A 24,779-nucleotide genomic window follows, 5' to 3' on the forward strand; every position below is an offset into this window, starting at 1 on the left:
CATCCTGAGGAGCCAGCCCTCCCTCCACATCCCGGGGAGCGCAGGCTTCCAGAGAGCGGGCAGGGTGGTTTTCCCACGTTTATTGGAAAAGTGACACACAGGGACCAACTCAGAGCGCTCCTCGGGGCGTTTTGAAGTTCATCCCCACCGTGGGCTGCGTCACCTGCAGGTTGGACAGGCTGCCAAAGTCCTGGAAAACAGGGACTGGGATCAGTGACACGGCCCTGTCATCATCCGAGTCCAACCCCACAGCAAGAGCGCAAAGTGTGAATGTGCTGTGGGAGCACAAAGGGTGGATTCATGCCCCCAGAAGAAGAGGAGGTGACCACCACCACCCTGGAAATCAGCTCACAGGTGAAGGGAAGCTGGTCCTTTCACCCATGCTCACCTTCACCCAGCAAGAGCAGAGGAGGAGGCCGCTGGGTCAGCACCCCTGGGTGCTGTGGGAGGAGCGAAGGGAAGGAGCACACCCACCCTTGCTGGCAGGGGCCTGGAAAAGCCACCATCCCACAGCCTGCTCGCCTGCATGTCCCAGGGCAGGGGAACCACTCACCAGGAGCTTCAGCATTTCCTTGGTGTCTGGGTCCACTTCAATGATTTCCTGGTCGAGGGCAGAGACCTGGGGACAGAGGAGACACAGATGCAGTGTGATGAGGCCCCACAGCCACATCCCTGTTGCCACCGGGGTGTCCCCACACCCCCACCCTGATCCTTGTCCCACCACAGCAAAGATCTCGCTGCCTGTCATGGGTAAGAACCCCATGTAGTCAGCTCTCCTTCCAAAACACCGAGAGGCCACCCAGCCGCAGAGCTCCCTGCGCAGGGGAAGAGCCTCTTTTACAGCTCTTCCTTGGCAGGCCAAGGCCCAGCCGGCTCCACACCAACACTGCGGGGCCAGGGTCAGCTCCACAACTGCACCGGTCCCGGTGGTCACCGCTGACACTTGCACTCATCCTGCAACACGAAGTCGGGCTGGAGGCAGACCCCGACAGTGCCAAACAGCTACAGGGAGTGAGCATCGCGGCTGTCCCACCCAAAGGACCTGAGGTCTCCTGCTCTTTAATCCCAGAGCAACCTCCTGCAGCCCTCTCACCCCCAAAACCACCTCCACGTGCTTCCTTCCCCAAAAGGCTGCATCACAGCAACGTTTCTCTAAGGAACCACAAACAACACAGGTTCATCTGCATCACCAGCTACAGCATGGACCCTGCCTGGGGTCCTGCCAGCGGAGGCCTCTCCCACCAGCACCATCCTGTCCTGCCCCCCACAGTTAGCTGGAAGGTCTCTGTGTAAAACCCTGCCCTCAGCTGGATCTCCAGGCCCCCACCAGCAGCCGGGCAGCTCAGCACTGTGCTGACACCTAAAACCGGGGGTGCTGGAGCAGCTGGGAGGGGATGTGCAGGTGCTGACTGTCCCACACACTGTTTATAGCCCCTGGGAGTCAACCAGGCCCCAGTCTCTTGTTCAGCAGTGTTGCCTCCCGCTGGCCAGCAAGGCAGGGAGGGTGCTCCTGGAGCAGCTCTCCAAGGGGGAGGCAGCACCACACTGCCGTGACACCCCACCATCATCCCTCTTCCTCCCAGGCCCTCACTGAAAACAGCCTTCCACATGAGCAGAGCCCAGCACTGGCAGTTTGGGAGCGCTGAGGTGACAGGACTGAGTGTTTGGGGCAGCACAGAACCCAGCAGCTCCACTGGAAGCTGATCAGGGAGGGCTGGAAGAGGGGCTCTGTGCCACGGCTGAAGGGTTTGGGTGCAATGGGACTGAACCCATTGAACAGGGAAACGCTTTTGGAGCTCCTCTCCCAACACCATCAGCAACGGGCTCATGGGCAGATCCTGACCCTCCTGAGTGCAGGTTTCACCCATCCCCTCTTTGCAACCACATCTGCTGTAGCAGGTTTAAGCCACCCTGACACATCCTCCCACATCCCCACAAGTGATTTTTTCCTCATATTAAGTTAGTAAAGCTGAGGACCGCTTGCTGACCATCACCTGCTGACCAGTGACAAGAGTCACAACGCAGGAACGTCACTGCCCTCCCCAGCCCGGGCAGCAGCTCTGGAGGGAGCACCCGATACGAGGCCAAGATCTGCCTCGGCCCTTCCTGACCCCAACCCTCCTCAGCCCAGCCCGGCCGGAGCTGTGTTTCAGAACAACAGGGACCCCTCAGGGTGGGCTGATGAGACACCACCGCAGCCGGCGCCTCACCTCGGGGACGTAGTTGTCCCTCCTCTCCCTCTCCTCCTCCTGCAGTTTGATGGAGATGCCCCGGACGGGTCCCCTCTGGATGCGCTTCATGAGGTGGGTGACATACCTGTGGGGCACACACGGGACATCACGTTCCCAAACCCCGGGCAGGGCAGGGCTGAGCCGTGCTCGCCCCCGACGCTCCCCGCCAGCGGAGGGCAGTGAGGGGCAGGGCCGTGTCCGGCAGCAACAGGGCCTGCGGGGACGCGGCCCCGCAGACACGGGGGAGCCGCCGCCGTTGCTCTCCCTGCACTATCGATGGCCGGGCCACGGGGAGGCCGCGGTCACTTTCGATGCAGGTGCCGAGTCCGCCCGCGCGCCCGTCCGCCTCACCCCGCGATCTTGTTGCGCAGCTTCTTGCTGGGGATGATGGCGATCTCCTCACACACGCGCTTGTTGGTGTGAAAGTCGTTCCCCAGCCGCGTGTAGTACTTCTCGATGATCACCCGCGCCGCCTTCTTCACCGTCTTCGTCCGGACGCGTCCCTGGGCGGCAGGGGGGGTAAGCCAACACCGCTCAGGCGCCGCCGAACCCCGCGGCTCCCCCCGGCCCGCAGCCCCTCAGCAACGCCCCGGCCCTGCGCTCCCTCCCGGGGCCCATCCCCGCTCTCCGCCCGCCGCCGCAGCCCGCAGCCCCTCGGCCCGCTCCCCGCAGCCGCTCGGAACCGCGGGCGGAGCGGCCCGGGCTGCGGATGGCTGCGGATGGCTGCGGATGGCGGCGGCCGCAGCCCGCACTCACCATGTCGGCGGCGGCCGCGGAAAGAGAGCAAAGCCTGACGGGAGCACACGGGGCCGCCGGGAGCTCACAGCGCCCCCATGCGGCTCGGAGGCCCCTGCGAGGGGCGGGGCTCCAGTGGGCTCGGCTGACGGTGGGCGGGGCTCTGGTCTGTGCGCGCCCCCCCCGGGTCCTAGCGCCCGGAGCCAGCGCCGGCGGAAGGCGAGGAAGGGGCTCCGGGGAGCGGCTGAGGCGCATGGACAGCGGTGCAGGACACAGAGCTCCGAACACAGCGCCCGAGAGGGGTGCTGAGCCCCTGCGAGCATCACAGCCTCAGAGGATGAGGGGACAGCGCCCTGGGGCAGATGTAGATGGAAGGGTGGGGAGCAGGAGGAAAGAGCCCCAAGTCCTGTCTCCCCACAAGGGCACAGGACAGCCAGGGTGCCCCTGCACCCCAACTCTCACTCACCCCCCTAAACCCTCCCTATAAGGCCCCCACTGCCCCTGCCCCATCAACCAGCCATATGGCATGGCACAGGACAGCATCATTGCCCTCAACAACTTCAGCAGAGCCCCAGCTTCTTCTGCAAAGTAGATGTGAAGGCCTTTGGCCCTAAAGACTTTTGGTAACTGGCAGGGCAGGGGACGCTCCATCATGGTGGGGACATGGAGGGATAGCTCAGACGCAGGGAAGGGCATGCCGTGAAAGGATCCAGGGGGGCAGCAGGGTGCAGTGGGAAGGCAACACTGAGTGTGGGGACATAGCAGGAAGCAGTGGGGCCATGGGGGATGCGGCAGCAGAGCTGAGCCATGGCCCCTTTCAGAGCCTGAGTCTGTCAGTGAGGACAGCAGCAGCTCCAGCAGCTCCAGCTTCATCAGCTAGAAGGAAAAGAAGGAATAAGGCAGTGGGGAGTAGTCTGGGGACAAGGAGAAGGAGGAGAAGAGGCTGAAGGGGAAGGAGAAGGAAGGCTCCCAGAAGGTAGCCCCAGGCAACACATGCAGATAGCCCCTGGGAAAGTGGGGTGCCCCAGACAAACCCCTACCTGCCCTGAGCCAGGCTTTCCCAAATCACCTACAGCATCCACACATGCCCCACAGCAAGGGGCTGCAGACTGCGCAGGGATCCCACCCCCTGTGCACCCAAGGAGGACAACAAAGGTGGATTTTTGCTGCAACGTGTTTATTATGTGCCAAAAACTACACCACAGCTTACTCCACGCGTCTGTAGGAGAGTGCAGTCTTGCCTGCATATACTACAATGAGGTAGAGACTTCACACACAGCTTCACAAAACCCCACAAAGAGCAGCTGGGATATGCAACAATGCAACATCAGCTCAGCAGGAAAAGAGAAAACAAAACCAAAAACACAACGGAAGAGGGAGAAATTATGACACTGGTTCTTTGGCACACAGCTTCCAATAGAGGGGAAAGTAAAAAATATAATAAATCAAATCATAATGAAAGGGTCAAATCCCAGCAGCAGCAGCAGCATTTCAGTCGACTGCACCGTAACTCCGTACATTTCGTCAAGGAAGGGGAAAAAGAACTCGTCCCCTCTAAGAGAAAGGGCTCCTGCGAACCTCCATCCCTGCTCCGACACGCAGCCCTTGAGTAGCTCGGTACAAAAGAAAAAGGTTTAAGTCCTGTGACTTGGTGTGATTAAAAACCTCTATCAACCCCCTGTAAGTGCAACTTAAAAAAAGTGCAACAAACTATTTAAAACTATATACAGTAGCTCAGAGATCCGTTATCCGGTCCAGTTTCAAACCCCAAAAAGAAAGGAACACAAAAACCAAGCCTGTCCTGTTGCAAACCCCTCGATTCACAACCTTCCGCCAGCAGCCCCCAGACACAAATTGCAATAATGTTAAAAGCTGCCAGGAAAGAAAAAAATCTCTCGTTTCAAACGACTTAAAAACTGTTTTTAAGAGTGTAAAAAGGAACTGGTAAAAACCCTCGAGCGTAAAGTATGAAATATGATTTGGTTTTAAATGAAGAGCAAAGTCTCCTTGTTGTTACAGTAAAAAACACCAGCTGAACATCCAGTTTATGCCGTTCAGGTGGGGGTTAAATGAATGGAAAGGCACTGTATGGCAACTGCAAAGAAATGGAGCCAATGAGACCTGCATCATCACCACCGGTATTGCAAGGAATGTAAAAAAGCGCCTTTAATAAATAAAAATCCTCGGAGAAGGCGGGAACACCTTCGCAACACGTGGCCCTTGGAATTAAGTTGCTTTTTTGTTTTGCTTCTCATCAGCAAACTAGGAACCGAAGTCTGGGAACTGCAGAATCGCTTGAGGGGCGCTCCTCCCCCTCAAAAACACCCCCAAACAAACCCCAACAAAATTCACTGTGCATTAGTGCAGAAACAAAAAGACCAGCAAGTGCAAACATGAATGTAAGATTATTGGTTTCTCCCCCCCTCCCCGTTAGTCCTCAGGAAGCGCGTTCCCAGCCTGGGTCTGGCACCAGCGTCGTGTGCTGGTTAACAAAGGACTTCCTCCTGCGCCTGCGGCGGCCCCCGAGGCCCCGGTGGCCCCTTTAGCTGGAGTCTCTGTTCTTCTGGTTGCGCATCAGCGGGCAGTGGTGACGCAGGACCTCCATGGAGTGCTGCCAGTGCCAGCAGGAGCGGCAGAAGTACTTGAAGCAGATCTGGGGGTAGAGCAGAGGGGCAGTGTCCTAGGGCTGGGGAATGGCACCGTCCCGCTGGCAAAGGGGCATCATCCTCCTGCCCTCCCTGGTTTTGCAGCCCTCATCTTTGAGGCAGAGGGAGGGAATTCTGGCCACCAAGATTCCAGTCTGGCCCTTTTTAAATGGGTTTGACAATGGGGATCTGCGCACTTGCAGGCAGCTGCTGCCTGGCTCACAGCACCCCCGCTGCCAGCTCCACCACCCAGCTCCCATCCTGACTCCATGGGAAGCCACTGGACCCTGGCGGAGCTGCTTTGCCAGAGGTCAGCCAGAGTCCCATGCGACCAGATGCAGGGTGATGGCACTTCCAGCTCATCACAGTAGCAGCACCACCCCATGGGACCGCCTCCTCCTCAAGGAACACCCCTATTCCCTCAGGAGTGCAGCAGCTGAGCAGGAAAAGCCTCACCTGGTCTCTGCAGAAGAAGGGGCCGGGCTGGGTGCTGCAGACTTGGCACATGGAGTCCTCCAGGTATGGGTCAATCTGAACCTGCAGCAGAAGAACCAGGCAGTGGGCATGAAGCAGTGCTGGGAGCACCCCAAATCCTCACAGCACCCTTCACTGCTGCCTCCATGGGCAGGCTGTGTGGGTCACGGTGTTCCCAGGCCCAGCACTCACCCCACAGACATGGCTCCACAGATGCTCCATCAGCCCCACTCACCTTCTTAGTAAACTTGGTGGTTTTGATCTCTACAAACGCAGCAGTCACAGCCTTCAGGTAACTGTGCTGGTTGTTGAAGGTGACACGGCCAGACCCTGCCAGACAGACAGACCATGAGCATTAGACTGACCTGGCACTTGTGACAGGAGCTGGTGGAGGCCGGGGGGAGCTACTGCTCCACAGTGCCCAGTCAGCTGCAGCTTCCAAGGGAGACCACATCCAAAGCCTCAGGGCTGCGCCTGCCTCCTTCCCCAGGCAGCCACAGCAGCACAGCAGGGAGCTGAGAGGAGCAAAGCCTCTCCATGGACACCTCTGGGCTGCTGTGACCTGAGCTTGCAGGCAGCAGTGGGAGGCTCGGGGGCAGTGCAGCAGCAGCAGCAGCAGGCGGCTCCACACCTGCACCTGAAGGAAGCCGGGGCCCAGACAGCTCAGCAGCTTTTAAGCCTCCCACTCATCCCCAGCCCAGCTCTTCACAGCTTCCCTCCCTGCCAGTCAGCAGCATTCCCACACCACTCGCCTCCAGCCAAGTTTTGTTAAGCTCCAGGAAAGCATACCCATGCTTACCTACGTGTTTTAGTGTAAGGGAAGCTCTGGCTCTTACAACACTGCCCAGTCTGTCAGCAGACAGCTAAAACCAGAGCAAAGCCTTACCCAGGACCCATCTACTCCTCTCCTGTAGCCCCACAAGGCTGGAGGGCCCAGTGCCAGCTCAGCATCGCTGCTGCGAACAAGGGGATCCTTCTTTCAATGGGATCAAGTCCCCCTCCTTCACAGGACCTCCAAAAGCTGTCTGGGCAACTGCCATCAGGAGCAGATCTCACCCATCTGAAGGAGCACCCTGAGCTCTGCATGAAGCTCCATGTTAAGTCCTGCTCGAGGAGCCCACAGTGGCAGGATAGAGTGTAGGACTTCATCCATGATCATCCCAAGGATCTACTTAGCTTCACACATCCAACCCCCTAGGACTGCCCTCCCCCAGAGCCACTTCAGTGGCAATGCACTGCAGCACCATGGCACATCCTAAACCCAAGCCTTGACCTGAAAAGCCTGAAAGGACAGCGATGAGCAGACAGCATCTCTGCAAACTCCAACACTGCTCCTGCCTGGCAGCACGCAGGACACTCACCCTGTCACCGAGGGCCTCGTCCCCACGCTGTGTGAACACTTGCAGGGACAGTGACTGCAGCCCTGCCCTGGGCAGCCTGTTCCAATGCCTGAGCACCTCTGGGGCAGGAATTGTTCCTCAGCTCCATCTAAACCTGCCCTGGTGCAGTTTCCTCTTATCACTTATTACCTGTGAGAAGAGTTTGTCTTCCTCCCACCACTTTTGCTCACGTTTCTACTGGAGAACTGCCTGGGGGGATGATCCAAGAGCTTCCAGTTCCCAGGAGTGTTGGCTTTGCTGGCCTTGCTGGCCCTCCCAAGCCTCATCTTACCTCCCCATAGCTGGGAGGCAAGGAGCATTGCCTCTGGAAGAGGCTGGCTGGAAATCTGCTCCTAGAGTGAGCACAGGTAGAGCCTGGCTCCCTAGGCAGTCTTCCCCATTGAAGGGCCAAGAGCCTTGCTGCAGTCTCCTCAGAGCACACCAGGGGTGACAGTGGGACCCCCACTTACCGATGGGGTACTTGTGCTTGTCCGTGTCGATGCCAGCGTAGATCACCCCTCCGAACAGGTCGTACATGACAGCCGCCAGCGCCTCCGCGTTGAGCATCCCGTGCAGAGCCCCCACGAACACCGTCTTGCTGGGGTCAAGCCGCTGCGATGGGTTGCGCACGAAGTTGCTGTCTGCCAGCACCCACGGGATCACCTGCACCTGCAGCCACACACCACAGCTGGGGTCAGCCAAGGGCCTGCACACCACACACACCACACACTGTGCTGCCCCACCGCACCTCGGCTGAGGGGAGCAGCCAGCCCAGGCCCTTGGGCTTGACCCCAACCTCCAAGTGCCACTAGTGCTGCTCAGTGTCTATGTCCAGAGCTCTGGAGCTCCAGTTTTGCTCCAAACACCTCCAAGAGCCCACAAAACCCAACAGACACACTGTTCCACTTCCAGCCAGATGGGAGTCCGAAGCCCTGGTCCCTCAGGGCTGGCAGCCAGGATACAATCCATGTACAAGTGGATTCCTCCTGCTGTCTGCACCCTCCATTTACAGCCCAGTGAGATGCCTCCCAGCACAGGAAACCGATGAAATGACCCATCCACGGCCAATTTCAACAGGAGTTTCCGTATGCAAAGCAGCTGATACAGGGCTCTGGAGAGGATAAACTGCCATGAGCACTAGATCACCAACCAGGCCAACAGCCACACACCAGGAGAGCTTCTGAAGCACAAGGAGTTTGTGCCTGCCTAGGTAAGAGCTGAATCTCAATCCTTTAGCTCCACAGGTTTACAGAGCTGTACCCCATCTATAGCTACATTCTCCCTTCACCAGGAGGCTGAGCCCAGCCCCAGCACCTCCATAGGTCAGGCAGCCACAGCCACACTGGGGTGAGGCTGCAACTTCAGCTGTGCATCCAAAATACCTGCCTGTAGTCAGCACGAGAGCCATTCATTCTGCAAGCATGGGAGGTCTAACTAAAGCACTATGGGGATCAGTTTGTCCCTGCAAGGAAATGTGTGCTGAAAGCAGCACGAAGCAGAAAAATTCCTGTTCCTGTGCTCCTTTCCAGCTGCACGAAGCCAGTTGGCTTCATGAAGCCAGGGTCTGCCACAGATCCAGGAGACCCATGGACACAAGCTGTTGTGAAGGACACAGACACTGACCTGACACTTCTGTCCTTGCCCACATCCAGCCTTTCTACAGGAACACATCAGTTAAAGAGAGCCAAGAGCAGTTGACTTCTGCTGTTCTTTTTTAGCCCTGCTTTCCCAGAGCATAGCAACACTGCCCATCCCCTTGTCTCCAAGGACCTCATCAGCATCTCCTGCTGTCGTCTGCAGAGCGACTCTCACAGGTCTGCTCACCTCTTTGCAGCGCATCCTGCGGCTGGACATCCTGAAGTAGTATTCAGAGAGCCCATCAGGGCTTAACAAGTTCTGGGAGCACGCCTGGAGCAGAGCACGCACAGATTTCTCCGACTCAAACACCAGGTAGACATATCCTTTTAGAGGTAAAGAAGCAGTTGTTAGAACCGGAGCAGATGAGAAAGACCATCCCTGTTTGCAGACACCCTCAAAAATCACTCTCAGATGCCAAAGGATCTGCAGTGTATGGTCCTTGCTATTCACAAGTCCTTCTAGGGGAGGGTGATTTGCAGTCCCTCCACACACTACCCACCCAAGATGCACAGAGCTCAGCCCAAACCCAGCACAAGGGGGCAGGTTGTCCACATCCAGTGCCATGTGGACCACTGTCCATCCCCCCTGCCACATCTAGATGCTACAAGTGGGCACCACCAGCCTGGCCACAGCGTGGGCTGCAGGAAAACAGACTTTGCTTCATACTTAAGGTGTCTTGGCCCAGAAATACAAGTTCAGGGCTTCAAAATCACTTCCCACAGCACCAGCACTCTGTGCTAGTAACTGAATGAGGCCACCAGGCACCACCGAGCCTACAAACTAGTTACTCCTCACTGAGTAACTCATCACTGCTTACACAACATATCAGCCCAGCTACCTCAGGCACAAGGACACCCCAGGCACTGCTCAGCTCGCCCGTCCCTGAGCTGCCAGCTCACTGCGGACACACAACTGGATTCAGGGATGCATGTGCTGGCAGCAAGTGCCCAGGGCAAGCCAGACCCTCATGGGGCTCCAGAAGCACCAGAGAGGGCTCCCCCCACCCCACACTCTGCCCAGCCCTGCTAGGGACGGGGGGGACACCAGGTTCAAGGTGACAGTGCTCTGGTGCTCACCCAAGTGAGTGTGGGACATTTACCCTAGGGTGCTCTGTACCATCCAGTCACCAGCATGCAGCCGTACCAGCCCAGATCCGTGCTGTAACATAGCATGGGAAAAAAGTAACCCTACCGTGTCGCTATTACCTTTAGGCATATTACCTTTGGGAGGGCAGCGTGGGTGTTTGCCATCCTTACCAGGCCACTCCACACTCAGGGAGCCAAACACACGGAACGTGTTGATCAGCCCAGCTACACACAGAAGAAGAGTCGTCAGCATCCCAGAAAAGGCTCCACCCCACATCCTCCTGATGGCAAAACCCACAGTGCAGGGCCAAGGGCTGCTCACCTTCCGTAACGTCCCATGGGACTCCCCCCAGGAACACTTTGCAGGAGTAAACGGGGTTCTTGTAGTTTCGGGGAGGCAGCTGCCCACTCCAGGTACAGGTTGCTTCATTCACAGCTTGGACAAGCACCAACACCACTCAGTACAGGATCATTTACTTTGCTCTCCCATAGCTCTCCAAGCAAATCCCCATGTTTCACAGCCATAGGTTCAGCAGAGCTGCAGCAGCAGGAGGCAGCTGCCACTGAAGCCTGCTGAGAACCACCATCCAACTTACCTGCTGCTTGCCTGTGAAGCCTAGCTTCTCTTTCAATACTGAAGGGGTCTCCTGGAGAGTCCAGAAGATCCCAGGAAGGCCACGCTGATGCTCCAGGCCATCTTTTCGATGCACTAGCTGGGGAGGAAGTTACTGCAGCCAGAGCAGCTTGATCTTGATCCAGCTGGGACCCTACACCCATTTTTAGGGGGTCTCTTGACACCCCACTGAGGGGCAGGAAAGGCAGAGGGGGGGAGATCCGAAGGCTTGACTGCAAGAGAAAAATCCACATTAAGACCCAGCTTTGAGTAACATCACGTAATACTGGAGGACATGTGCCACACTGGGCCCTGCCCTCACCTGCAATTCCTGGTCGCCTAATGGCAATTCCTGGTCACCCAAGACCCTCTGAGATGTGGCAGCAGCAGGCAAGCAGCCCTCTCACTGTCCCAGCAGCCTGACAGGATCATGGTTTCCTGGGAAGGGCCTAACCCTGAAGCCATTTCCCACCCAACCCATGAGCAGCAGCAGGGACCTGGAGCAGGAGGCACCCTGCAGCCCACCAAGACACCAGCTACTCCCTGCCTGTGCAGCCTCTAGGACAGCTGCCAACCCCAGGGAGCACTGAGGCACCCCAGGAGCAGCCTTGTGCACCACTGAAGGCCCTGCCTGCAGGACAGGCTGGAAGCACCCACCCTGTGCAGAGCAGCTCCCAGCCCAGGGCTCGGCTGCCCGCAGAGCCAACTGTTCCAGGCTGAACGTGCCTCCCCGGGTAGATGGAGTGGAAGCAAGGATTAACGAGCCAGCAGGGATGGGAGACGCTGTGCAGCTCATCCCATGACAAGGGAGACCTGACCTTATGAACGAGGCCAGCACAAAGCCCTGCTGCCCCACACTGGCTGCCATCAGCAGAGTCCCCGCTCCAGACTCCAACCCTCTAGGAGAATCCACTCCACATCAAGACAGCCATGTCTTTCCTGCACACTCCAATGTGGGGATCAAGGCCACAGCTAACACCACAGCAGAGCCAGGAGCAGCTCGTCTCCTTCCTGAGAACGAGCCCTGCAGCAGCAGCCAGAGCTAGCTGGAGCCACTGTGACACAGACCCAGCAGCACAGACTGGGGCAGCAACACAGACACTCACCAGCTTCCAAATTTAGCTGTGCTGTAAGGAATGGGAGCAGGCTAGACCCAGTTTGCTCTAGAAGCTGCTGCCCTGAGATGAAGTGCAGTCAGCAAATGGGAAGGGCAATGAAAGGCAGGGACGAAGCTCCTGAGAAGTCCAGGATAGAGCCTGGAGGAACCTGTGCCGATCAACCCCCTCCCTGCTGGGACCAGGGCACAGACATCCCCTGCCAGGCACAAGCTCAAGCACTCAGACCCCTCTGGGAGCTACTTCAACCCCTTGGGGCTGGAAGCACAAAGCTAAAAGGCCGAAACATCATTCAGACCAAAATTCTACAAGGATATTACTAGTTTGTGCTGCAGGAGGGCCACATGAGCAGCCCTTCTTCCAAACCCTGGGCTGCAGAAGCTTGCTGTGTCTGTGTGAGCATGACAGCTCTTTGCAGTACTCTCTTCCCCTCCTGAGTAGGCAGGGCTGTGCCTTGCAGCCCCTCCAGCTCTCCCATGCTCCCCAGAAACACGACAAGACACCAGGAATCAGACAGTGGGTGCAAGACCCAAACTTACGATCAAGTCTGAGAGGTGGTCAGAGCCAGAGCTGAAGCCACTGGTGTCCGAGTCCGAGGGGCTGCTGGAGCGGGAGTCCAGGAGGGAGCGGGAGTCCAGGCGGGAATTCCTCAGCGTTGGTGTGGAAAACTTTTCTGATAGGTCAGAGCCAATGGGGTCCAGAGGCAGGAAACCCAGCGGGGGCTTCCCCAGGACGTTCCCCACAGGGTTACTCAGCATGCTGAGAACTGCAAGAGACACAGCCCATCAGCACTGCAGCATGACACACCTCCTGCCTTCCCTCCCAGCTCCCCTGGCAGCAGCCCAGGACGGCACTGAGCTCCTCTCAGCCCACAGCCAGCAGCACGTGTGGCAGGAACCAGCCCTCCACAGGGCTCCAGCCAGGCTGCATTCTTTGCCATCAGCTGCAGCACAGCACTACACAGCTGCAGCCAGCAGCAGCAGCCCAGTGTGGTGACAGACAAATGCATGGGTTACTCTCCCAAGGCTGAGATCAGCCAGAAGATCCCACTTCATCTGGGAAGAGAATGGTGGCCCCCATGTCCTGGTTATGGGCCTCATGCAGGTGCTCCACACAGGCTGCTCCACCAAGCCTGTGTTGTTAGGGGAGCAGGCTGGGCCCCAGCAGTGCAGATGCTCATGCAGCTGTACCAAGGGGGGCACAGAGCAGGCCCATGGCCAGTCTGCTGCACACACTGCTGAGCAGACTGAGAGGAGCAAGGCCTGGCCCATGAGCAGGCATGTGAGCCTCCACGGCGGGCCACCACACACCGACCCCAACAGGAGCTGCTCCAGGCAGACAGCAGTGTGCCAGCCTAGCCTGCTGACACAGGACACACTTCCCAGTCAGCAGCAGCACCATCCCCAGGCCACACTCACAACAAGCCTGTCTGGTCAGGCCCCTGCCCCAGAGCAGACAGACAGGCGCACACCAGGCTGCTTCCCTCATGCAGCAGCTTCTCCTCCCACTGAGGAACCAAAGCAAGCAAATTCCTTCTTACAAACAGAGCTGCCCCTGTGCATGGAGCACCGGGGCACCGAAGGGTCAAAGTCCCACCCTGCTCCATGGGGCAGGAGTGTGGGATCAGCTGCCACCCAGAAAGGGAGGCAACACAGGGCAGACTCAGCCACACTGCATCCCACAGGGGCATGACACCAGCCAGCTCTATTCAAAAGGAGCAAGTCTCAGCAAGCTGAATGTGTCCCCAAACCAAATGGGAAGAGCAAAGCATTCAGAAATGGTTTTAATTATTCAGAGGCTGCAAAACAAGGCAGCTCACCCTGTAGCTTTCAGTTTTCAGCAAAGCAAGTTTGGGATCCACTTGATGTCCTCCAGACCCATCTGAGCCAATCCAGCTACAACCACAGGGTTTACAACCAAGGTTTTCAGTAGCTCTTGTGCAGAATAGCGTTAACAATCCAAGACACTGCCCAAACCAGGTGAGTAAAAAAATGCCACCCTACTCACCTGCTCTGCCAGACACCAGCACCACCACAGTGCCAGCACCAGAGAAAGCTGCAGCACACACCCAAAGCCAGGTGCTGGGACAGACCCGTCCCAAGCCATGTTATCCAGTGGCACACCTGCAGGGGAGCCACCATCTCCAGCCTCACAAGACATCAGACATGGAGGTGGATCCTTTACTTGAAGCATCTACCTCAATCTGAAGCAGAGCTGCAGGAGCAGTAGCAACAGTCACAGCATCTCCCCACTTACAGAGCCTTATCCCTGCGAGTTCTCCCAACAGAGGCACAGGTACATTCTGGCTACTGCACAGGTCTATGAACTCACCTCTGACAGCACCATGAGGGGACCTTGGGCCCTCTGAGCACCTGCTTGGCTCTCCCAGCTGCAGCCCCTGTGCTTACAGCCAGCCCAGTGCCACAAAGCACTTGCTGGGCCGTGGTACTTACCCTGGGCAGAGCTGGGGCAGCAGCAGCCCCACCAGCAGTGGTGGGCAGCAGAGGGAACGCTGCAGCAGCGGCTGGAGCTGGTGAGGAAGCTGTTCCTTCCCAGTCCCAGCCCAGGGCACAGCATCTCCCAGCCCAGGCAAGCTGCTCTACGCTGGTTTGGCCACTTCCCTGAAGCCACGTGATTTGTTTAAAAATACAGCCAGTGCATTGTTCAAGGGAGACAGATGAATGTGTGAAACGGGCTCAAAAATCTGATTAGTCACCAAACAGCACAAGAGTCAAAGCAAAGCAGCTGATCCCACAGCCCAAACCTTGCTGCCAACACACACTCCAGCACTGACACCCTCCTCAGCCACTGAGCACGGTGGGTTTGTAACACCCTGTGCTGACCCCGTGCACGCAGCATTGACAGACCTGGAGCAGGGAATGTCATGCAGACTGCTCCCAGGCAATGCTGTCCTGCACCTCACCTCCTGGTTATCAGACATGGAGGACCAGAACTCCATCTGGGATGTGGGGATGCATCAGGAAGAACTCAGGGGCTCATCAGGAGCTCCCAAAGGCATTACAGGGTCCACCGGCTTTGCACCATTGATTCCACTCTCATCTCTGCATTGAGGTCTCTGGCTTGCTACAGCCACCAATTACACGTTTGCTCCCAGTATTGCACAGTTCTCACCGCACCTAGAAAACCAGTAAGGCCAGTACAAATGCGTTCAAGCAGCAGGATTACTGGCTTTTGAAGGGATCTGCTGTCTGGGCATCTGAGTGTCAGCACCAAACAAAAACCTGCCAGCTACAACTGACCCACTCCTAACCTCACATCCTGCTGTTAATGCAGATGGACCTCATCTACCCCAGAAGGATGCTGCACAGGCGCTCGGTCACAGAGCTCATGGAGACCCCACATCACCCCAGTGGGTCTGACTCTGCTTCACTCAGTGCCTACAGCCACTCACAGGGACACTGGGAGGAAAAGCCATGAGCCACACTCAGTTTCCTCCTCCCCACTTGCATAGCAAGGCCCCCTTAAGCCCAGCTTTGCAGGCAGCCTCGAAACACCTGCAGGAGAAGCCAGACCTTAGTTCTCACTCCCCAGCCCAAAGGCATCCAGCTTTAATCCATGGAATCCCCATGGGTTGGGGAGCAAGAGCCTCTCAAAGTTGCCCACCTAAAACAAGCCCTCAAGCCATCAGGGCTGGTTAGTAAAACCACAGCTCTTGCAGGGAGCTTGGCCTTGTCTCCCCTCCCAAGCAGACAGCTCCAAGGGGAAAAACCACTCCCAGCGCACACACAAGATGCATCAGCAATTTCTGGTGTCAAAAGCATCCCTGAAGATCCCAGAGGAAGCAGCAAACACCAGACTCAAACCAACTCCCTCAGTGCAAACAAAGTACTTTCCACATCTTGGGGGGAAGTTTTAAGTGAAGGATCACCACTGTTCCCATTCAGGCACTCCCACAGCAGCTGGAGCATAGCTGGTTGCAGAGAGCTTCTGGAACTTTCTCTGCCTCCACCCAGAGCTGCAAGTGAGGCACATGCCAATGCTCCTTTGCAGGGGACAGCAGAAGAGGCAGCTTTTAATAGAAACTCAGCTCTGACTTTTGCCTCACTGCTGCAGCTTTAATGCCTGGATTTGGAGCCAGTGTGCTCCATCTTGGAGCATGTCAGCCAAATGCTGACAGATTTAAGAGCTCTGTGGAGCAGGCTCCATCCCAGTGTGGCACTGGTCCAGCTCGCAGGCACTCAGGTCACTCCGTGGAGCTCCACAAACTACTCCTCCTCCTCAGCATTTACTAGGAAAAGCTCAACTATCAGCACAGTGCTGCTGCAATGTGTGTCCTTCATTCCTACATTATCCCAGGGCGCCTAAACATACCTAGGGGAGCACATGCAAGCATCTTGGACCCATCGCACCCAAGCCAGACACTTCACATTGCAGTACACAGCTACACTGAGCCCACAGCACGGACTTCACAGCCTGGCTTGTTCCTATGCTTCAGGCCAACTCTGTCCCACAAACCCCAAGTTATCTTTTAAATCCAGTTACCAACCACTGAGCTACTGGGTTCATAGAGCCACAGACTGGTTTGGGTTGAAGGGACCTTAAAGCTCATCCAGTCCCAACCCCTGCCCTGGGCAGGGACCCCTTCCACAGCTTGCTCCAAGCCCCTGTGTCCAACCTGGCCTTGAACACTGCCAGGGATGGGGCAGCCACAGCTTCTCTGGGCACCCTGTGCCAGCGCCTCAGCACCCTCACAGGGAAGAGCTTCTGCCTAAGAGCTCAGCTCAGTCTCCCCTCGGGCAGGTTCAAGCCATTCCCCTTGGCCTGTCCCTACAGGCCCTTGTCCCAAGCCCCTCTCCAGGTTTCCTGCAGCCCCTTTAGGCACTGGAGCTGCTCTAAGGTCTCCCCTTCAGGAGCCTTCTCTTCTCCAGGCTGCCCCAGCCCAGCTCTCTCAGCCTGGCTCCGGAGCAGAGCTGCTCCAGCCCTCGCAGCATCTCCTCCTCTGGGCTCTCTCCAACAGCTCCACATTCTTGTTCACCACAAACTTAGCTCCACATGCATTTCACTGTACACACCTTTGGAAAAGCACCCCAACAGAAAGATGTCCAACCAGCCCAGAACAGCTTTTATTCTTCCATGTGCTGGTTAGATTTGCAATTTCAGACTTCCAGCACCTGCCCATGCCCATGAAGCTTCCTGGCCTGTGCTCCCATTCACAGACATTTCAGAACTAGACGTTCCTGGTAACACTGACCAAGCCCATTTTAGAAGAGATGGGTGTAAAGATGAGCCCTAAGGAGCTGGGCTTACAGATGCTGACAGCTCAAGGAAGGGCTCTGGGTAAATAAACTGCCTTCCCATTCTGCCGATGACAAATGATGCTTTAATGCCTTTAATAAGACCTTAAGAAAAACACCATATGGAGCATCCCCTGCATTTACTCCTGACAGCTGTAGTTAACAGAAAGAGCTCTGCAACCATTCAGCTGTCCTCTGAACAAGTACTTGTGCTTTAGCTTGGGCCTGCAGGGCACCACCGAACAGAACAAGCCAGCAGCACATCAGCAGAGCGGCACTGATGCTCTTCCCTCCTTAGCGTGACAGTTTTAGCCAAGCTACCTGGAAACAGAGTCTTGCCCAGTGCAAGAAAACCTCTCACCTAACACTTGTCCAGGGCCTTCTGCTCAAGTTCTTCCCCGACACAAACACCAGTGGACACCCATTACAGACTCCTCACAAGCCTGAAGGTGCATGCAACTATTGTGTGACACAAGAAACAGCATACCAGGCCCCAGGTTCTTACAGTGCCACAGCATGCACCACTGTCTGGCCCCTACCTGCTCAAGATGCAGGCAGTTCCTCACTGCATCCAGCAGTGGCACCGAGTGCTGGATGAGCACATGCACATACTTCCTGAAGTCACCCTCTGAAGAGGTGTTCCAGCCTTTAAGAGCTGCAGGACTGGAGATAAAGGAAGTCTATTGAGAAGTGACCAGCAGGCCTACAATGCCAAGGGCTTCAGAGGGTCACTTTTGCTGGCTGGGACCACCAGCAAGGTTTGACAGAGACATTTCCATCTCCAGAGAGATGACTCAGTGCAGGATGGATGGCAGGCTTCCAGAACACCCCCCTTCATCCACCAGCTACTGCTTACATTGAAAGCCCACCCTTCTGCCTTCATCTCCTAGTATAGGCAACGACAGATCAACAGGAAAGCTCTTAGCAGGAGCAGGGCAGAAGAGATGGGTTTCAGTGCCACATGCTTCTGCCTCCACTCATGACACGTGCTGTGCCCAGAGGCTGTGGGGCCAGAGGCACATTCAGGACAGGGCAGCAGAGTTGGGAAGCAGCGTGACCAAGGCCCTGGAGACCAAACACAGGGCAGTTTCTTTTGTCATTTGTCAAATAAGCCCACAAAGAGTAAAGGCTGTGTCCTGAACAATGGCCTGCTGCAGCTCCAGAGAAACAGCTTGTCTGCAGTTTCTGCCACCAGCCAGGCCCCACTGTGGCGGGGTGGGAGCAGGCTGAATGGCTTTAGTCAGCCAAAAAGCAGCACCTCCTCCTGACACTAAGCAACTTGATGGCAAGAGAAGCATTTGCCTCTCTGAAAGGCACATGGGCACCTTAACCACCTCCTCCAGCTTCAATTTACATCCCTGTAGTTCCAGCAGGGACACAAACAAGCTGCCAGAGCAAGCTTCCCCCATCACACAGCAGCACCAAGCTCCCGCTCACTGCAGGGGAAGGGGCAAGTGAGGCAAGTGACGTTCCAGGCCAATCCTAAGTTTCAGCACTTCATGGGCCCTCTCAGTGCCAGGAGGAGCCAGCGAGCCCTGGGAGCACCAACAGAACCAAGCCCAGCAGAAGCTGCTACCACAGGCACAGGGCTGCATCACACAGGACAGGAGTGGGCTTTGCTCAGCACATTATTTCCCACTCTATTTGCTCCTCAAAGGGAGCTGCAGCCTCTTAGAGGTGCACAAAAATAAACAGGGAAAAGCTGCAGCAAGGCAAGTGGCACAAAAATTTTTTCCTCTTAAGTGGAGCAGCCACAGGACAGGGCCCAGAGATGGAAGTGACCCTGTCCTTGGTCCCTCAGAGCTCACTGAGCAGCACAGACACCTCAAGAGGTCCTGCCCAGCTCCAATCCTCCCCATTTGATTATTGTACTCATTACTCCATTGAAAAAACAAGTCAGTGCTGGTGTAAAGACACCTGAAGTCCCAGGCACACATCCTCTCCAGAGCTGTACATCACAAGTTTCAATCATCTTGAACCATCTGCCAACTTTCAAGACCAGCAGCTCCCAGAGCTGCAGATGTGCTCAAACCAGCAGCAGCCACCATCTAAATAGTAACTCCAGCACAGCCCTTTCTGTTTCTGAACTACCCAAGAGGAACCTCTGCCCTGCCAGATCCTTCATCTGGGGCAGAGAAGAACTGAGGATATTCAGACAGCTATTTCTGGTTTGTTAAGAAGGGGGCAGGGGAATAGAAAAAGGCAGCATGATCCCACAGCTCAACCACAGAATTGGAGTCAGGACACCTGAGGGCTATTCTTGGCTCTGGCACCACAATGGTAAGTCACTTCCCCAGTATGCCCTGAAAAATGAAACCAGAACTAGGAACAGCTTCTTGCACTAACATTGAGAGCACAAGTCCTTCTCCTGTGTCAGGCAAGACATGGATGGCAACAAACCTCACGGCTTCCTGAGGCAGGCATTTACTCCTGTGTTCTGGGAAGGGAAAACAGAAGCCCAAGATAAATATAACAACAGTCAAGACAGCTAAAACATGAGGCAGGATTGGAAGTGTGCAGGTGATTACATTCACTAAGCAGACTGCCACAGCAGAGCTCAGCACATTGAAACGCAGGGGGTTTTAACTGCATCAGTCCCAGGAAGATTTAAACCCCAACATATTCAGGTCGAATCCTGCACAACATTCAGCTTTGCAAGCCTTGGGAACAAACACCTCTATATTTAAGCATCAAACTCCTCTCCATTTCCTGCTGCAAGCCCAAGGTGGCAGCTCCACAACAAGTGCGACTGTACGTGCTAACAAGAGTGACTCATTTGCACCATTTGGCTGCATCCACGTTTGTGGGTGCCATTCATTCAGGGCACCACCCTTAGAGGAAAAGGATGCTCTTTGGGGGATCAATGGGAGCAGGCTGTTGGCCATACCCCCCTGGGCAAGGCAGAACAGCTAAAGACAGGCTTTAGTCCCAAATGCATGCAACCTTCTTTGAAAAACAGCACAAAAGCCTCTCCGAGGCCTTCAGCTGGCAAAAGGCCACTTGCTGTTGCTAGAGCAGCACACCCAGCACCACCAGTGATGCTAGCAGATTCCCAGTTCCCACAGCTGCCTGCCCCAGGTACAGCATGACAGCTTTAGGGGTTTGCTTCACCTTCCCTCTGCACTCTTGGAGAGGAAAAGCCCAAGGCAGAGGGGCAAGGAGGGGAGTTTGGCCCTTCTCCAGGGCCATGTCACACAGATGCTGGCTGCTGCTGTCTCAGAGCAGACTTGAGGCTGACAGCAGCAGCACAGACATCACCTGTGAATCAGCTCTTTTGCCAGCACTTAAGGGACACACAGGATGTGTCTTCTCAGAGAGAAGATGTGGTACTGCTGGAATTGCCACCCCTGCCCTCAGCCTGTGCTCCCAAGAAGGCTCTTAGCTGAGGTGAGGACCACAACACCCTTTGGCAGCAGATCGTTCCACTCTGAGTAGGAGGTTGAACTTCGGGAGGTCCTTTCCAACTTGAATTTCTCTATCACCCTAAAGACAGCCTGTCAAGAACACTGCCAAGGGCCTAAGACATCCTTTTACAGCAGTCCCCACACAAGTTAGCCAGAGGCATTTCAGCTGTACAAACAGGCCAAACAGTCACCACAATGACAGGTCATCCCACACCACCAGCTCCACAGCCTGGTTGCCACAGTGACACCAGGGACAAAGTCAAGTCTACAGCAGGAACAGATGGATGTTGGACACTCAGGGTCTGCCTCACCGGAGCTGGGGAAGGGAAGGAGCAGCATCACTCCTACCTTCTGCTGCAGGCAGCCCCCACACACTGAAAGAGCAGCTCCAGAAGCTGCTGTGTGAAGTCCAGGCAGGTCCCTCCCTGGCTCCAAGTGGAAGCACAGAGACCTGCACACACTGTGTTGCTGGTCATGAAGGCACTGAGCCAAAAAAGCACACTCAGGACCTCTTCTAGAGAGCTACCACATTACTACTGCAGCAGACAGCACCTTTCCCATCCACATGCACAGCAAGCAGACTCTCTGTCTGCTCTTGGGCAGGTAGTGGTGCAATGGCTGGAAGAAAACACCACTCACCATTGAGTGGCACCATCCTAGGGATCGATCTTACCCCAGGCCAGAGCCTGCACACAGCTAGACCACCAATAGCAATCACAGTGGGAAAGAAAGACTATGCTAGAGCCACCCAAGAGCAGCTCTGATGCTCTTCTCAGCACACTCAGGATCCAGCCCATGTTCCAGACCACAGCTTGAGCCAAGAGCTCACAGGCAGCTCTATGGGCCCCAAGTGTATTTGCAGATGGCAGCACCACCAGGCAGTGGAGCATCACTTGCATGCCTATGAAGGGAGCAGATCTGCCACTGCTGGAGTGTCTTCCTCATCACACCAACAGTTCCAAACAGCATCAGAGGCTTGAGAAGCCTGTGCCTTCCTTGCACTCACACTCACGTGCTGTTACCTCCAGAGAGCACGCAGGCAGCAACAGCAGCCCCTCAGGGTGCTCCAGAGGCTGCAACAGAACATCTTTCCTAGCAGAATCCAAGGGGAGGGGTTTGGGTGCCTGCTCCTGCGAGCACAAGAGGCTGCCCTGACCCACTTCAGCTGGAGCTGGATACAAGCAGGGATGCTGGTTCAGTTCCTGTGCCAGTTACTGCAGCTTGTTTCACAGCATCAGCCCAAATAAAAATAAACCTGTTCAGAAGCTGCTCAAATGGAAGCTTTAAGAGGGGGATTAAGAGCAACTTATTTGATACATACTTGATTCTGGTAAGGACCACACAGTCTGAAGCTATTCAGTGCTGGCTGCTTTCTACACCGCAGCACACAGAGCATGAGCAGCCCGTGCTGAAACATGCTCAAGAAACAAGTGCTCATTCAGCAGCCACACCAAGCACAGCCTCAGGAAAGCCCTATAAGAGCTAAGAGGGCATGGGGCAAGCTTTTAGTAAGGCCGTTTCAGGTACTTCTGAAGTACAGCCACCAAGAAAATAACCATGCAAGTCAAGCCAGCTCCCAGCTTTGCTCCCTTACACCATTATTGTAACAGCCCCTCAAAAGGCACCACCACATTTGTGCCTCCACCAAGCCCTGAGCAGTAAGCTGGATGCTCCAGCAGGACCAGGGCACACACACACACAGCTCTCAGGAAAGCCTGTGCTCCTCTCAAGGCAATAAGGTACACCAAGAACACAGGGAATTCAGGAACACGCACACCCCACACCCTCCCCAGGTCTTAGGCTGGCAAGAGGTGGTCGGCCTCCTCTCTGCAGCCACACTGCCAGCAGCATGAAGGAGCCTTCTACTGAGTTTTCCAGGCAGGCTCAGGCTTAGCTCCAAGCCTCACTCAGGATGAAGGTCTCACTCCTGGACCTGAAGCTCCACTTCCACTAGAAAGAAAGAAGGGAAAAAAAAATCCCTGGATGCTCAGGGGACAGTCTGGAGTTACCCAGATGCTGAGCTCTCCTCTACCAACATAAGCCTCCAAAACCTCCCTCTAGCACAAGAAGGATTTTCATGCAGCCAACCAGGAATACACAGGAGCTGAGGGCGCAGCCAAGCAGTCACCGAAGCCACTTGTCCAAGAGACTGCAAGTAAAAGAGCAGAGACAGATGAGACACGCAGAGGGGCACAAAGCAGAGCTCTATGGAGCAGGCACTTGGCCCAGCAGCAAATCAAACACTCAGATCTGGGGGACTTGCCTCACTGATCCTTTGCCCCTCCAGGGCCTTCCTCAAGCCCTGCAGCTCAGCACTCAAGCCAGCAGCTCAAGGAAAGCCAGTGGTGTTGTACTTACCAGCATCAGCCCCCAGCCTGATCAGCAGCTCTCACTGGAGGGGTTCTCAGGTGCCTGCCACCACACAGCACTCCTGAGCACAGACAGCCTGAGCACAGCTCTCGAGTCCCTCCCGCTGTCACTGAGAAGAAGGGCTGGGAGGCCATGATAACAGCCACACTCCCCTCTGTGAAACAGGTCTCCCCTTTTATCCTTCAGAGGGGCTTTTGCCTTGAAGGTTTCAGAGTGGAGCACTTGGAGGCCTCAGCTACCTGCCAGGCAATGCCCACACACTGCCTGCAGATCCAGCCTGACACCTTTTCAGCAGCTACACATCATCAGTGTGCTCAAGCTGACTGCAGAAACAAGTTGCTCTGAGAAAGAGGAGAGCCAGGGGCTGGAAAGAGTCAGCAGGACCATTTCACCAGCATCACAGTGAGTGGAGCTGTAACCTTGCAGGGTAGAGAATGAGACAGCAGCAGCCAGCCGAAAGGGCACTTAGGAGGCTGGAGCTGCAGTCTCAAGAGCAGATCCAAGGAAAAGCTCCGATCTGTTGCTGCATCAGCAACTTCAGGGTCACACAACAAGCAGAGGCACACACACAGCAAGGTGGTCCATCCAACAACATCAGGAAGTGCTCAGCTGCCCAGGCTAGGCGCTTGGAGAGGCCAATGATCTCTTCAGAAGAGGAGCTGATCCTTTTGAAAACCCCCTTGGTGGCTGGCATTGCAAACCCAGTGTTAACAGACTGCTTTTAGGATGATTTCCCAGTGGGAAAGTCTGCTGTCCCACAAAGGGACAGCCTCCCAATGTAGGGCAGGACAGACCAGCCAGACCAAGCAGTTGGCACACAGCTAGAAACCAGCCAGGGAGACACAAAATCTGCACACGGGTCTGCCCGTGTCCTGCTGTCACCTGTTCTCCAGGCAAAAACTAGATCAAGACCCCATTTCCTCATGCTCCTTGAGGAGCAGGGCAGGGAAGGTAAAGGATACCATCAAGGGCAGTCCCATCTCACTGCCTCTAACCCCTCCTTGCCTCTGCAGTGCGATGACTTGAAGGTTTAACACATGCATCTGCCTATATAAGGCTACTTTAAAGAAGGGGAAACACTGCCTCAAGAAATACAGCCAGCGATGGCCAGACTGGAAGTGGTCAAGGCCAATTTCCTGCAAAAGCCCCTCCCTGGGCCACACAGCAGGTTTCTGGGACTTGAAGTATTTCCAGCCTGACAGATCTAGTGGCAGCAGTGGGTTTGAGATGCCTTTCCTGCTATGAGACAGCAGTTCAAGCCTACAGCCAATAAATGCAGGCAGCTCGAGCCTGCAGTGGATGCCTCCTCCCAGAAAGGCTCCCTCCAGACACCAGCCTTAGGGACGGGCAGCGCATCTGGCACGCGCAAGGGCTAAGGACACGTCCTCCATGCGCTACAGCACTGGACCCAGAAGGAAAACTTGCACCAATAACCTTGTCTGGGTGCAAGGAGCCCTTTGGGAAGTGGGGATGTGGGCAGGATCAGAGCATACAAACCACTCTGGCCTCCTTCAGCATGGCCCTGCCAGCAGCAGGCACCTGATCCCACTGCACCAAGCTGCACAGTGACACAGCCCCAGGAGCACAAGGTGACACCAGGAGGGTTTGCAGCCAAAGGTCCTTCCCAGGCCGAGACAGCTCCGCGCTGGAGGGACTGCGCAGAGAGGCCCCAGCTCATCAGTACTGGAGAACAGGCACTGCAGGGGACCACATCAGCAATATTTTTAGCCTGATTGTTCAGGGTTTTTTTGCATTTCCACCCTTCCAGCCACCTCCCTGTGGGTCTGCGCAGCTGAGTCACTGCTGGAACCTTCCAAACGCTTGGGTGCCAGCAG

The 24,779-nt window shown here is 55.9% G+C and overlaps 3 protein-coding genes and 1 non-coding gene across 10 annotated transcripts in view; 1 reads left to right on the top strand and 3 right to left on the bottom strand.

Annotated features, from left to right (window-relative positions):
* TERB2 (telomere repeat binding bouquet formation protein 2) overlaps window positions 1-24,779 on the top strand; it is a 179,362-nt gene that overhangs the window by 9,926 nt on the left and 144,657 nt on the right. The gene's annotated exons all lie outside the window — the stretch shown is intronic.
* RPS17 (ribosomal protein S17) lies at window positions 66-3,103 on the bottom strand. The gene is made up of 5 exons (XM_061349883.1): window positions 2,988-3,103; window positions 2,583-2,734; window positions 2,211-2,316; window positions 554-619; window positions 66-190 (listed from the first exon to the last, which is right to left on the bottom strand). Exons 1-5 carry the CDS (start codon window positions 2,988-2,990, stop codon window positions 110-112), a joined length of 408 nt encoding a protein of 135 aa, XP_061205867.1. The 5' UTR covers window positions 2,991-3,103; the 3' UTR covers window positions 66-109.
* On the bottom strand, window positions 2,427-2,550 carry LOC133210546 (small nucleolar RNA SNORA71). Its single transcript, XR_009724960.1, has one exon. It is a non-coding gene; the product is annotated as a small nucleolar RNA SNORA71 (small nucleolar RNA).
* The window catches only part of CPEB1 (cytoplasmic polyadenylation element binding protein 1), a 38,680-nt gene continuing 18,027 nt past the window's right edge, over window positions 4,127-24,779 (bottom strand). For 5 of the 7 annotated variants that reach the window (XM_061349889.1, XM_061349886.1, XM_061349888.1 and 2 more), the window contains 9 exons: window positions 12,455-12,681; window positions 10,784-11,033; window positions 10,510-10,623; window positions 10,308-10,412; window positions 9,289-9,425; window positions 7,935-8,133; window positions 6,321-6,415; window positions 6,068-6,148; window positions 4,127-5,619 (listed from right to left, as the gene is read on the bottom strand). In XM_061349889.1, the coding sequence (XP_061205873.1) occupies window positions 5,509-5,619; window positions 6,068-6,148; window positions 6,321-6,415; window positions 7,935-8,133; window positions 9,289-9,425; window positions 10,308-10,412; window positions 10,510-10,623; window positions 10,784-11,033; window positions 12,455-12,681 (1,319 nt within the window). In that variant the 3' untranslated portion in view covers window positions 4,127-5,508. Of the gene's footprint in view, window positions 5,620-6,067; window positions 6,149-6,320; window positions 6,416-7,934; window positions 8,134-9,288; window positions 9,426-10,307; window positions 10,413-10,509; window positions 10,624-10,783; window positions 11,034-12,454; window positions 12,682-14,368; window positions 14,501-24,779 lie in introns of those variants that run through there. The other 2 variants (XM_061349893.1, XM_061349887.1) reach the window with 2 other exon arrangements.

Source organism: Neopsephotus bourkii, unplaced genomic scaffold (assembly GCF_033783945.1).
Source record: "Neopsephotus bourkii isolate Nb327-2 ecotype Australia unplaced genomic scaffold, CSIRO-AGI_Nbou_v1 NB_463, whole genome shotgun sequence".
Taxonomy (NCBI): Eukaryota; Metazoa; Chordata; class Aves; order Psittaciformes; family Psittacidae; genus Neopsephotus; species Neopsephotus bourkii.